This window comes from Octopus sinensis, unplaced genomic scaffold (genome assembly GCF_006345805.1).
Source record: "Octopus sinensis unplaced genomic scaffold, ASM634580v1 Contig19664, whole genome shotgun sequence".
Lineage (NCBI taxonomy): Eukaryota > Metazoa > Mollusca > Cephalopoda > Octopoda > Octopodidae > Octopus > Octopus sinensis.
Genome location: NW_021836501.1, coordinates 9,340 through 24,726, shown reverse-complemented (window position 1 = coordinate 24,726; position 15,387 = coordinate 9,340). Strand labels below are relative to the sequence as shown.

The following is a 15,387-nucleotide window of genomic DNA, read 5'->3' as shown; positions in this document are numbered from 1 at the left end:
TCATGAGTGCAACATCCTAACCATTAGCTGAGTGGACTGGAGCAACATGAAATGAAGTGTCTTGCTCAAGAACACAATGCACTGCCGAGTCCAGGAATTGAAACCACAATCTGGATGTCATGAGTGCAACATCCTAACCATTAGCTGAGTGGACTGGATCAACATGAAATGAAGGGTTTTGCTCAAGAACACAATGCACTGCCCAGTCCAGGAATTGAAACCACAATCTGGAAGTCATGAGTGCAACATCCTAACCATTAGTTGAGTGGACTGGATCAACATGAAATGAAGGGTTTTGCTCAAGAACACAATGCACTGCCGAGTCCAGGAATTGAAACCACAATCTAGAAGTCATGAGTGCAACATCCTAACCATTAGCTGAGTGGACTGGATCAACATGGAATGAAGGGTTTTGCTCAAGAACACAACACATCACCCAGTCCTGGAATTGAAACCACAATGTAGAAGTCATGAGTGCAACATCCTAACCATTAGCTGAGTGGACTGGAGCAACATGAAATGAAGTGTCTTGCTCAAGAACACAATGCACTGCCCAGTCCAGGAATTGAAACCACAATCTGGATGTCATGAGTGCAACATCCTAACCATTAGTTGAGTGGACTGGATCAACATGAAAGAGGTTTTGCTCAAGAACACAATGCACTGCGAGTCCAGGAATTGAAACCACAATCTGGAAGTCATGAGTGCAACATCCTAACCATTAGCTGAGTGGACTGGATCAACATGAAATGAAGGGTTTTGCTCAAGAACACAATGCACTGCCGAGTCCAGGAATTGAAACCACAATCTGGAAGTCATGAGTGCAACATCCTAACCATTAGTTGAGTGGACTGGATCAACATGAAATGAAGGGTTTTGCTCAAGAACACAATGCACTGCCGAGTCCAGGAATTGAAACCACAATCTGGAAGTCATGAGTGCAACATCCTAACCATTAGCTGAGTGGACTGGATCAACATGGAATGAAGGGTTTTGCTCAAGAACACAACACATCACCCAGTCCTGGAATTGAAACCACAATGTAGAAGTCATGAGTGCAACATCCTAACCATTAGCTGAGTGGACTGGAGCAACATGAAATGAAGTGTCTTGCTCAAGAACACAATGCACTGCCCAGTCCAGGAATTGAAACCACAATCTGGATGTCATGAGTGCAACATCCTAACCATTAGTTGAGTGGACTGGATCAACATGAAATGAAGGGTTTTGCTCAAGAACACAATGCACTGCCGAGTCCAGGAATTGAAACCACAATCTGGAAGTCATGAGTGCAACATCCTAACCATTAGCTGAGTGGACTGGATCAACATGAAATGAAGGGTTTTGCTCAAGAACACAATGCACTGCCGAGTCCAGGAATTGAAACCACAATCTGAAGTCATGAGTGCAACATCCTAACCATTAGTTGAGTGGACTGGATCAACATGAAATGAAGGGTTTTGCTCAAGAACACAATGCACTGCCGAGTCCAGGAATTGAAACCACAATGGAAGTCATGAGTGCAACATCCTAACCATTAGCTGAGTGGACTGGATCAACATGGAATGAAGGGTTTTGCTCAAGAACACAACACACACCCAGTCCTGGAATTGAAACCACAATGTAGAAGTCATGAGTGACAACAACATCCAACCATTAGCTGCTGAGTGGACTGGAGCAACATGAAATGAAGTGTCTTGCTCAAGAACACAATGCACTGCCGAGTCCAGGAATTGAAACCACAATCTGGATGTCATGAGTGCAACATCCTAACCATTAGCTGAGTGGACTGGATCAACATGAAATGAAGGGTTTTGCTCAAGAACACAACACATCACCCAGTCCTGGAATTGAAACCACAATCTAGAAGTCATGAGTGCAACATCCTAACCATTAGCTGAGTGGACTGGAGCAACATGAAATGAAGTGTCTTGCTCAAGAACACAATGCACTGCCCAGTCCAGGAATTGAAACCACAATCTGGAAGTCATGAGTGCAACATCCTAACCATTAGCTGAGTGGACTGGATCAACATGAAATGAAGGGTTTTGCTCAAGAACACAACACATCACCCAGTCCTGGAATTGAAACTGCAAACTTAGGATCACGGGTCTAACACAGTAGCGTATTAAAATAAATGCTGGACTAGAATAAATTCTGGTGAGGTTGATACGATCGACTGAAATCGGTTCAATCCGAAAACTGAACCAGTAAAGAGTAAGAGAGAAGTAGAATAGTAAAAGGCGTCTTGTACTCACCAACAAATATCATAGATAAGGGTAGCAGAAGGACTATGACCAATGTAACTGTAAATATATCTGGAAGGAAAATATAAAAATACATTCAGTAATGAATGTCACTTGTTTTCTGGGATCTTTTCGGTTTGAACAGCAGTTTTTTCTAGTGGTGTCATATGAAATTGTCACCCATAATTATGACCCTAGTATCGATCTATTGCATTTCTATCTGTTTTAGGGTTAGGGGTGGGGGAAGGGTATCTTTTTTCTTCACAAATGTAAATAAACCCAATCTGTTACTTAAACAAGCGACCGTATTCATATGCCACAGAATGTTTTCACCGCAATAGACGTCATTGATTGGTTGAAATTGCAGAAAAAAAGCAACAAATATCTTACAAACTATAGAATTTTCTCAATAAAGCCAAGAGAAAAAGATGTTTTATAAACACATTCTACCAGTATACAAAGTTTAAAAGTGTTTAGTTACCTAGAAATTATGTTAAAAACTACCGTTCAAACCGAAAAGATCCGTTTTCTGTCATATCTGTGTGTGTTTGTGTGTGTGTATGTGTGTATGAATATATAAAAAAAGAAAACAAAAAATGGAACAAGAACGTAACGGGTGACAGCAAGACATCTGGACAGTTAGACGATACAAAAAAAGGACGGGATAAAACAAGGATGGGTCATTCAGAGCTTCCTATCCTCAGTCGAGTTCCAGATCGTCGTTGCAGTTTTGGCCGGTTACACTTGAGACTGCTCATATATATATATATGTATATATAGGCGTGGCTGTGGGGTAAGAAGCTTGCTTCCCAACCACATGGTTCCAGGTTAACTTCCACTGCATGGCTCCGTGAGCAAGTGTTTTCTACTATAGCCTTGTGAGTGGATTTATTAGACGGAAGCTGAAAGAAGCCTGTCGTATATATATATATAAGGCGGTGAGCTGGCAGTAACGTTAGCACGCCGGGCGAAATGCGTAGCCGTATTTCGTCTGCCGCTATGTTCTGAGTTCAAATTCCGCCAAGGTCGACTTTGCCTTTCATCCTTTCGGGGTCGATAAATTAAGTACCAGTTACGCACTGGAGTCGATGTAATCGACTTAATACCTATGTCTGTCCTTGTTTGTCCCCTCTGTGTTTAGCCCCTTGTGGGTAGTAAAGAAAACTATATATATATATATATATATATATATATATATATAGTAAACTGTAAAAATGGACAAGGAGGAAGAGACGGAACGAAGTGAGAATTCGAAAAATCGAAAATTCAAACGAACCCGACGCGAAGCGCTGTCATACAATAGTGTAATAAATAAAATATATGCATACATACATACATATATGTTCGTACCGACATCTACATGTATATATACATGCATATATAAATATATATACGTACAGGACATCACAGGAAGACGAAAAAATCAACAGAACGAAAACGGAAAAGACATTTGGTTACAACAGAAGGACAGAGACATGGAACAAGATGAAACGAAAACGAAAACGGGAAAAACAATTATGTGCAGCAGAAAAACGAAGTACAGGACATGCTGCACAAGGAAAAATCCCCTTCATCAGCTGTCGCTAGCAGACACGTGTTTCGAAGGCAGAGACAGAACACGTAAGGTCAAGCTAGGCCTTGTATATATATATGTAGATGTTGGTACGTACATATATGTTTGTATGTATGCATATATTTTATTTATTACACTATATATATATATATATATATATATAAATATAACAATAAGGGTTTTGCAACAAGTTGCTTGACCACATACCGAAAATTTTAGAAATAGCAACCAAAAGACTACTTTTTCCTTTTTCTACAAAATATGTCTCCGCAGACAACAATATTTGTAACTCACATATGCCAGTTTAGTCGCCGATGACCTGACCATGTGACAGCATAATAAGGGATGTCTATTTCTACAGTAGTCTTATAAACAGACAAGGTGAGCAAGCTTAACTCTAGGCTAGGTAAGAGCCACTAACGAGCATTAATCAAATGCAAAATCACTGGTGATCTGGCAATGCCCTGGATGTAGGGAGCTTGCCCCTCCCCCTTCTCAGGCTTAAGATTCTTTCTGTGGCTAGTAGTTGTTTTGACTCTCATTTCTAGTAATACTGGTGCTGACTAGGTGCCCTCAGCCATTTTGGTAACGTCTGTATATTCTTTTATTCTTTTACTTGTTTCAGTCATTTCGACTGTGGCCATGCTGGAACACCACCTTTTAGTCGAAGAAATCGACCGCTTGGACTTATTCTTTGTAAGCCTGGTACTTATTCTATCGTTCTCTTTTGTCAAACTGCTAAGTTACAGAGACGTAACCACACCAACACCTTTTTACCATCTGTGATTCTTTGTAAGCCTGGTACTTATTCTATCGTTCTCTTTTGTCAAACTGCTAAGTTACAGAGACGTAACCACACCAACACCTTTTTACCATCTGTGATTTTATTTTTGATCTTCAGGCTGCTTTTCTTTATACAAAAACAGGAAGTTACATTGCAAAACAGTTATTTTAACGAGTTGTATTTATTTATCATACGACAAGATACGTCTGCACCACTGGATACTCCTGAACCAGTATAATAATAATAATAATAATAATGAAATTATTGTATACAGTGCTCAGGTGCACCACAACTTGTCAGAAAGTGCATATAAAGTACATGCAGTAATGTACAAATGCCTGGACAGCGAACATGTATGAGTCAGATACATGCTTGTGTGTGTATGGAGGGGAGAAAATCAAGTGTAGGGTTGGCGAATCTCAGGAAGTTTTGAAGGATGCAGTGCTCCGACAACTAACAACTGATGCTGGCAGTTCCGTGCTTCAGCAACTCTCAGCATGAAAAAATGTTTCCTGAAGTCATGGGAGCTGTGTTGTTTTCTTACTTTGTAAATATGTCCATGGGTGTTAGATGGGTGGAGTTTGAAAAGGTGCTCAGAGTTATTGTTTGTACGATGGTTGATAATTTTATGGGTGTCTGCCAAGTCAGCTGCCAGACGTCGGAGTTTCAATGTGTCCATGCCCAGGGAAGTAAGGCGTTCAGGATATGGCAAATGCCTGATGGAGAGTATTCTTTTGGTTGCACGTCGCTGAACAGCTTCCAGACGATTGATATCCTGGGCAAGATAGGGGTTCCAGCTTCCAGATGATTGATATCCTGGGCAAGATAGGGGTTCCAGCTTCCAGACGATTGATATCCTGGCCAAGATAGGGGTTCCAGCTTCCAGACGATTGATATCCTGGGCAAGATAGGGGTTCCAGCTTCCAGATGATTGATATCCTGGGCAAGATAGGGGTTCCAGCTTCCAGATGATTGATATCCTGGGCAAGATAGGGGTTCCAGCTTCCAGATGATTGATATCCTGGGCAAGATAGGGGTTCCAGCTTCCAGATGATTGATATCCTGGGCAAGATAGGGGTTCCAGCTTCCAGATGATTGATATCCTGGGCAAGATAGGGGTTCCAGCTCCAGATGATTGATATCCTGGCAAGATAGGGGTTCCAGCTTCCAGATGATTGATATCCTGGGCAAGATAGGGGTTCCAGCTTCCAGATGATTGATATCCTGGGCAAGATAGGGGTTCCAGCTTCCAGATGATTGATATCCTGGGCAAGATAGGGGTTCCAGCTTCCAGATGATTGATATCCTGGGCAAGATAGGGGTTCCAGCTTCCAGATGATTGATATCCTGGGCAAGATAGGGGTTCCAGCTTCCAGATGATTGATATCCTGGGCAAGATAGGGGTTCCAGCTTCCAGATGATTGATATCCTGGGCAAGATAGGAATTGATGCCTGATGTGTTGAAACAATTGTCGAGATTAATAATAAATTCTCGTATATTCCATCTTGTGTCTTTCATTTACAATACACAGACACAGACACACAGACACACACATCTTTACATATATAATGTTTGTGCAAAGTGCACATTAAGGAGTTTGACACATGATCAATATGTTTTGAATACCATGAGTTCCTTTGTGAAGGTTACGGAGCTCCCTGTGAGGAAGATTCATCCTGCTGTGACAAACCTTCTGTTTAAGGGTCTCCATGGTATTAAAGATCACAAAGTACAAACACTAAGCCTTGAGAATATATTATGACATCATTTATTCATAGAATCTTTACATATGATTCTGTGACATTTGCAAAGAGACTACATCATATCATCATCATCGTCGTCGTCGTCGTCGTCATTATTATCATCATCATCATCATCATTGTTTAACGTCTGCTTTCCATGCTAGCATGGGTTGGACGGTTCGACCAGAGTCTGGGAAGCCAGGAGGCTGCACCAGGCCCCAGTCTGATCTGGCAGTGTTTCTACAGCTGGATGCCCTTCCTAACACCAACCACCCCGTGAGTGTAGTGGGTACTTTTTACGTGCCACCAGCACAGGTGCCAGGCATGGCTGGTGCTTTTTACATGCCACTGGCATGGAGGCCAGTCGAGGCGGTGCTGGCAACGGCTACGTTTGGATGGTTCTTTTACGTGCCACCAGCACTGGCATCACAACTACAATTTCCTGGAACCATGTGGTTGGGAAGCAAGCCATTACCACACAGCCACACCTGTGTGTTTTATTGCAACTTATATATTGTGTATCGACCCCTTTGTGGTTGGCATGAGGAAGGGTGTCTAGCTGTAGAAACTCTGCCAGATCAGACTGGAGCCTGGTGCAGCCATCTGGTTCGCCAGTCCTCAGTCAAACCGTCCAACCTATGCTGGCATGGAAAGCGGACGTTAAAGAATGATGATGATATATATATATGGATATAATAATATATATTAGTATATAATATATATATAGTATATAATATATTATATATAATATGTATATATATATATATATGTATATATATCTATATATAAATTAGAAAAAACCCACCTTTTATCAATTCTAAATGAACAATTAAATTACACCATCTAGAAAATTACATATATTAGAAATATTAGAATTAAATTAACAATAAAATACCGATGATTAAGTAAACTGCAAAAAAATAATAAAAACATATATAATTGGTAGAATATTTATTATTTCTTTGCAATTTACTTAATCATCGGTATTTTATCGTTATCTTAATTTTAATATTTCTAATATATGTAATTTTCTAGATGGTGTAATTTAATTGTTCATTTTGAATTGATAAAAGGTGTTTTTTTCTAATTTATATATATATATATTATATTGTGTTAAATTTGATTTAGTTTTTCTAAATTGAATTTTTTCCCTGTAAGTTAGGATTAATATTCCCTCAAATAATTATCATTTATGTATACTCTTTACTCTTTTACTTGTTTCAGTCATTTGACTGTGGCCATGCTGGAGCACCGCCTTTTTAGTCGAGCAAATCGACCCCAGGACTTATTCTTTGTAAGCCTAGTACTTATTCTATCGGTCTCTTTTGCCGAACCACTAAGTTATGGGGACGTAAACACACCAGCATCGGTTGGCAAGCGATGTTAGTGGGTACAAACACAGACACACAAACATATACACACACACACATACATATATATTATACATATATACGACAGGCTTCTTTCAGTTTCCGTCTACCAAATCCGCTCACAAGGCTTTGGTTGGCCCTGAGACTATAGTAGAAGACACTTGCCCAAGGTGCCACGCTGTGGGACTGAACCTGGAACCATGTGGTTTGTAAGAAAGCTACTTAGCACACAGCCACTCCTACGCCATATATATATATATATATTTACAACGGGCTTCTTTCAGTTTCCATCTACCAAATCCACTCACAAGGCTTTGGTCGGCCCGAGGCTATAGTAGAAGACACTTGCCCAAGGTGCCACGCAGTGGGACTGAATCCGGAACCATGTGGTTTGTAAGCAAGCTACTTACCACACAGCCACTCCTACGCCATATATATATATATATATATATATATATATATAATATATATGTATCATAATTTCTTCAATGCCAAGTAATACTTACTGGGCTGGTGCTGTTGCATTTTTGTGGAATTCATCAGAATTCTTCCCTCTCTGATCAATTCTCAAGCAATGCAATATTATTACTGTTCTAAGAGCCACTTGTCGTTAAATAAATTAACGTAGTGCCACCTACTTGATGTATTGAGTACCTTTGTTTTCATTGTGGTTCCCTATCAGTTCTTACAAAATCTCCTGTTACTGTTTTATATGTGAGCGTGTGTGGTGTGTGTGTGTGTGTGTGTGGTGTGTGTGTGTGTGCTGTGTGTGTGAATACATACATGCACATACACATATACATAGACATACAAATACATGCAAATACATATACATACACACAGGTATATATATATACAGATACATATACATATGTACATATACATACATATAGATATGTATACATACATACATACAGATACATATACCTATACATATGTACATATACATACATACAGATACATATACATATGTACATAATAAACACACTTCTATCTAAACATATATATATATACATTTTTACACACACATATGTATAAGACTATACACACATACACACACATATATATATGTATATATGTGTCTGTGGATAAAAATATGTACTAAATATTATGTATACACACATATGAACACACACACACACACACACATATATATGTATATATGTGTCTGTGGATAAAAATATGTTCTAAATATTATGTATACACACATACACATAATATATGTATACATCTATATGCATTAAAATGATAGTCAATTATGAAAGCTACTTGTTCTGAAAAATCTTTTATTATTCAATTTTTGTCACTCAATAACTGCAGAATTCCATTCAATTGTCTTTTGGAATCTTTTTATCTGAATCTCACACTTAAAACATATTTTATACCACTTAAACAATAAGACGTTAAATCTCATATTTTATATATAGGAAGAAAGAGGAAAGTCATCATCATCATCATCGTTTAACGTCCGTTTTCCATGCTAGCATGGGTTGGACGATTTTGACTGTGTGTGTGTATGTTGCGTTTGTGAATACACACATGCACACACACACATATATATGTATACATACATACATACAGATATGTATACATACATACATACAGATATGTATACATACATACATGTACATATACATACATACAGATATGTATACATACATACATACAGATATGTATACATACATACATGTACATATACATGCAGATACATATACATACACGCTTGAATGGTGCCCTTTTACGCACCACAGGTACGGAAGCCAGTTGGCTGCTCTGGCAACGATCACGCTCGGATGGTGTTCTTGGCACCCTACTAGCACAGGCAGATGGCTGTGCCAGGCTCCAATCTTGATCTGGCTGTGCCAGGCTCCAATCTTAATCTGGCAGAGTTTCTACAGTTGGATGCCCTTCCTTACACCAACCACTCCGAGAGTGTAGTGGGTGCTTTTTACGTCCCACCTGCACGGGGGCCATTCAGGCGGTACTGGCAATGAATCTTGCTCGAATCTTTTTTACACGTGCCACCGGCACAGGTACCAGTGTAGCGACGTTGGTAACGATCACGCATGAATGGTGCCCTTTTATGCGCCACGGGTACGGAAGCCAGTTGGCTGCTCTGGCAACGATCACGCTCAGATGGTGCTCTTGGCACCCTACTAGCACAGGCATAAGTGCCAGTAAGGCGACGCTGTAGAAATGAGTTGCAACGTCACTGGTGACAAGCTGCATCGTCCCCTTTTGCCTTTCCCTTGGATAAAACTGGTGGCATGGAGAGGGGAGGCTGGTATGCATGGGCGACTGCTGGTCTTTCATAAACGACCTTACCTGGACTTGTGCCTCGGAGGGTAACTTTCTAGGTGCGGTCTCAGCAACTCTAGGCACAAGACCAGAAAGTTTGGGGGAGGGAGCCAGTCAATTAGATCGACCCCAGTATGCAACCTATACTTAATTTACCGACCCAGAAAGAAAGGCAAAGTTGACCTTGGCAAAATTCGAACTTAGAATGTAAAGACAGAGGAAATACCTATTTCTTTACTACCCACAAGGGGCTAAACACAGTGGGGACAAACAGGACAGACAAATGGATTAAGTCAATTATATTGACCCCAGTGCGTAACTGGTACTTAATTTATCAACTTCGAAAGGATGAAAGGCAAAGTCGACCTCGATGGAATTTGAACTCAGAACGTAGCGGCAGACGAAATACCGTAAAGTATTTCGCCCGGCATGCTAACAATTCTGCCAGCTCGCCACCTTAAAGACAGATGAAATACCTATTTCTTTACTACCCACAAGGGGCTAAACACAGAGGGGACAAAGAAGGACAGACAAACGTATTAAGTCAATTATATTGGCCCCAGTACGTAACTGGTACTTAATTTATCGACCCCGAAAGGATGAAAGGCAAAGTCGACCTCGATGGAATTTGAACTCAGAACGTAGTGGCAGACGAAATACCGTAAAGTATTTCGCCCGGCATGCTAACAATTCTGCCAGCTCGCCACCTTAAAGACAGATGAAATACCTATTTCTTTACTACCCACAAGGGGCTAAACACAGAGGGGACAAAGAAGGACAGACAAACGTATTAAGTCAATTATATTGGCCCCAGTACGTAACTGGTACTTAATTTATCGACCCCGAAAGGATGAAAGGCAAAGTCGACCTCGGCGGAATTTGAACTCAGAATGTAACGAAAGACGAAATACTGCTACGCATTTCGCCCGGCGTGCTAACGTTTCTGCCAGCTCGCCGACAGATGAAATACCAGTAAGCATTTTGCCTGGCATACTCTTTTTTTACTCTTTTATTTGTTTCAGTCATTTGACTACGGCCATGCTGGAGCACCGCCTTTAGTCGAGCAAATCGACCCCAGGACTTATTCTTTGTAAGCCCAGTACTTATTCAATCGGTCTCTTTTTTGCCGAACCACTAAGTAACAGAGACATAAACACACCAGCATCGGTTGTCAAGCGATGTTGGCGGGACAAACACAGACACACAAACACATGCACACACACACACATATATATATATATACATACATATATATACATGCATATATACGACAGGCTTCTTTCAGTTTCCGTCTACCAAATCCACTCACAAGACATTGGTCGGCCTGAGGCTATAGCAGAAGACACTTGCCCAAGATGCCACGCAGTGGGATTGAACTCTGAACAATGTGGTTGGTTAGCAAGCTACTTACCACACAGCCACTCCTGCTAACATTTTCTAGCAGCTTGCTGCCTTAATGATGAAGACATGATTACTTGCAGTTCATTAGTCATATAAGGGAACGAGAGAGACAAGGAGATAATTGTAGGCATAAACTTAATTTGGAACTCGCACACATGTTACAATGTTATCAGAACAATTCAAAGATTCTTTTTTTATGTTTTCCTGCAAATATAATGCGATCTCTTGTCTTGCAATTTTGACTGCAGCTGTATAGCAAGCAACCATTGTTCAATGAAGACATTTAATAGCAGCGATTTCCATGGTGTATGTATGTGTGTGTATGTATGTTTGGATATATATTTATGTATGTATATATTTATATACATATATGTATATGAATAATATATATATATATATATATCATCGTGATCATCGTGACCGACCAGGCTGTCAGATGTTGCTACACATCGCTGGTCACAATGTGCTTTGCATTGTTTTAGCCTTCAAGTGATGCCACCCCGCTGGCTAAGGGAGCAAGGCCAACAGAAGAAAGAGTGAGAGAAAGTTGCGGCAAGAGAGTACAGCAGGGATCGCCACTACCCCCTGCCGAAGCCTCATGCAGCTTTAGGGTTTTCACTCAATAAACACTCACAACGCCCAGTCTGGGAATTGAAACCGCGATCCTAGAACTACAAGTCCGCTGCCCTAACCACTGGGCCATTGCACCTTCACACACACACACACACACACACACACACACGCACACGTGCACGCGCACGTGCACGCGCGCACACACACACACACACACACACACACACACACACATGTGAATTAAAGGTTGCATAGACTTAGACTCACAATGGTAAATAACTACATTATATATTGGAATGGTATAGAATATATATATATATACATCTATATATATATATGTATGTTTAATATATATATATATATATATGTATATATATATATATGCATATATACATACGTATATGTACATACATCTATATGTATATATGTATGCATATGTGGGCACAGAACATCATGAAACTGTACAACAAAAAAGTATGAAGCACGGGTACATGGAACATGAACTAGCCTTTCGAACAACAGCCCTTCCTGTTTGTTTCCACCGTCCTGTTTGTGTTACCTGTTTTGACCCTCTGCAAAATCCCAAATTTTATTTAACTTGCTTTGCGGGAGCAACTGTTTTATTGAAAGCGTATATTACTCTTTTTACTCTTTTACTTGTTTCAGTCATTTGACTGCGGCCATGCTGGAGCACCGCCTTTAGTCGAGCAAATCAACCCTGGGACTTATTCTTTGTAAGCCCAGTACTTATTTTATCGGTCTCTTTTTGCCGAACCGCTCGGTGACGGGGACGTAAACACACCAGCATCGGTTGTCAAGCAATGCTAGGGGTACAAACACAGACACACAAACACACACACACATATATATATATATACATATATACGACAGGCTTCTTTCAGTTTCCGTCTGCCAAATCCACTCACAAGGCATTGGTCGGCCCGGGGCTATAGCAGAAGACACTTGCCCAAGATGCCACGCAGTGGGACTGAACCCGGAACCATGTGGTTGGTAAGCAAGCTACTTACCACACAGCCACTCCTGCGTATGTATATATGCATATATATATTTATATATTATCAATATTATACATATATATATATATATATATAGACCTGGGAACAACAATGGCTTAGAGGTGGTTCCACACCCTAGAAGACCCTGAAATTCCAGAATCAGGGCCCATTAAGCAGATGCTGTGTAAAGTCATATCCATTTGTAGTTTTTTGATTTTTCTATGAAAGTAAACTTGTTTACCTTACCATGTGGTCATAAAATATACAAGAAACTACAAGCAAGGTAGTGGGGCTCCGAAAGGGGTCTCAGGGAGTAGCATCCCTGCCTTCCTGAGCTAGTTTTCCACCACATTTCTTAAAAATCACGGTAGAGGCCTTAGTCTTGGGACCACTCATGTCTAGAAACTGAGGCTGGATGTAAACAAGGGCATACTCCCGTAGAAAATCCAGCTCCAAAAAAGCCTTATGATAGCAAGGGAGAATGGGTACTTGCCAACCCAAGGGTTGGGTTGGGCTGCACCTGCCTCCCTTGGTTGCTATGGCATTGAGTTAGATCCGACCACGCCTGTTGATGGGGACAACATGTAGATTTATAAAACACTGGACGATGATGATGATGAAGTTAAATCTCTCTTTCTCTCTCTTTTACTTGTTTCAGTCATTTGACTGCGGCCATGCTGGAGCACCGCCTTTAGTCGAGCAAATCGACCCCAGGACTTATTCTTTGTAAGCCTAGTACTTATTCTATCGGTCTCTTTTGCCGAACCGCTAAGTTACGGGGACGTAAACACACCAGCATCGGTTGTCAAGCAATGCTAGGGGTACAAACACAGACACACAAAACACACACACACATATATATATATATACATATATATATATATATATATATATATATATACATATATATATATATATATATAGACCTGGGAACAACAATGGCTTAGAGGTGGTTCCACACCCTAGAAGACCCTGAAATTCCAGAATCAGGGCCCATTAAGCAGATGCTGTGTAAAGTCATATCATTTGTAGTTTTTTGATTTTTCTATGAAAGTAAACTTGTTTACCTTACCATGTGGTCATAAAATATACAAGAAACTACAAGCAAGGTAGTGGGGCTCCGAAAGGGGTCTCAGGGAGTAGCATCCCTGCCTTCCTGAGCTAGTTTTCCACCACATTTCTTAAAAATCACGGTAGAGGCCTTAGTCTTGGGACCACTCATGTCTAGAAACTGAGGTTGGATGTAAACAAGGGCATACTCCCTGTAGAAAATCCAGCTCCCAAAAAGCCTTATGATAGCAAGGGAGAATGGGTACCAGCCAACCCAAGGGTTGGGTTGGGCTGCACCTGCCTCCCTTTGTTGCTATGGCATTGAGTTAGATCCGACCACGCCTGTTGATGGGGACAACATGTAGATTTAAAAAACACTGGACGATGATGATGATGAAGTTAAATCTCTCTTTCTCTCTCTTTTACTTGTTTCAGTCATTTGACTGCGGCCATGCTGGAGCACCGCCTTTAGTCGAGCAAATCGACCCCGGGACTTATTCTTTGTAAGCCTAGTACTTATTCTATCGGTCTCTTTTGCCGAACCGCTAAGTTACGGGGACGTAAACACACCAGCATCGGTTGTCAAGCGTGTTGGCGGGTACAAACACAGACACACAAACATATACATACACACACATACATATATACCATACATATATACGACAGGCTTCTTTCAGTTTCCGTCTACCAAATCCACTCACAAGGCTTTGGTCGGCCCGAGGCTATAGTAGAAGACACTTGCCCGAGGTGCCACGTAGTGGGACTGAACCCACTTACCACACAGCCACTACTACGCCTTACTTACCTGAAGAACGGATCATTCTTCTGATCCGGTTTAAGTAATCCAGGCAGTCGTTAGCTTCTTGATTGGCTTCGTACAATTTTGTCCGGAAGGATCCATACATCTGTTCTTTGACCTCTGGGGAGGTCAACTTCAAAATGCTGCTGGTACTGCGACTAATCATCATGCTGTAAAAAAGGGCAACCATTGGTCTTTATATACACATATATACAGATACATACAGATATATATACATACCCATTTCTTTACAAGGGGCTAAACTCAGAGGCGACAAACAAGGACAGACAAAGGGATTAAGTCAATTATATCGACCCCTGTGCGTAACTGGTCCTTAATTTATTGACCACGAAAGGATGAAAGGCAGAGTCGACCTCGGAGGAATTTGAACTCAGAATGTAAAGACAGATGAAATACCTATTTCTTTACTACCCACAAGGGGCTAAACACAGAGAGGACAAACAAGGACAGACAAACGGATTAAGTTGATTACATCGACCCCAGTGCGTAACTGGTACTTATTTAATCGACCCC

The 15,387-nt window shown here is 40.8% G+C and overlaps 1 protein-coding gene across 1 annotated transcript; it reads right to left on the bottom strand.

Annotated features, from left to right (window-relative positions):
* Window positions 1-2,134: 2,134 nt before the first annotated feature.
* On the bottom strand, window positions 2,135-15,086 carry LOC118762036. The gene is made up of 2 exons (XM_036500279.1): window positions 14,860-15,086; window positions 2,135-2,318 (listed from the first exon to the last, which is right to left on the bottom strand). The coding sequence occupies exons 1-2, from the start codon at window positions 15,041-15,043 to the stop codon at window positions 2,191-2,193; spliced, it is 312 nt and encodes a 103-aa protein (XP_036356172.1). The 5' UTR covers window positions 15,044-15,086; the 3' UTR covers window positions 2,135-2,190.
* Window positions 15,087-15,387: the final 301 nt, after the last annotated feature.

Coding starts and splice junctions, on each gene's coding strand:
- LOC118762036 (XM_036500279.1), bottom strand. CDS start 15,043: ATGGTTGCCCTTTTTTACAGCATGATGATTAGTCGCAGTACCAGCAGC. Junction 2,319..14,859: donor AAGAATGATCCGTTCTTCAG/GTAAGTAAGGCG, acceptor TTTTCCTTCCAG/ATATATTTACAGTTACATTG.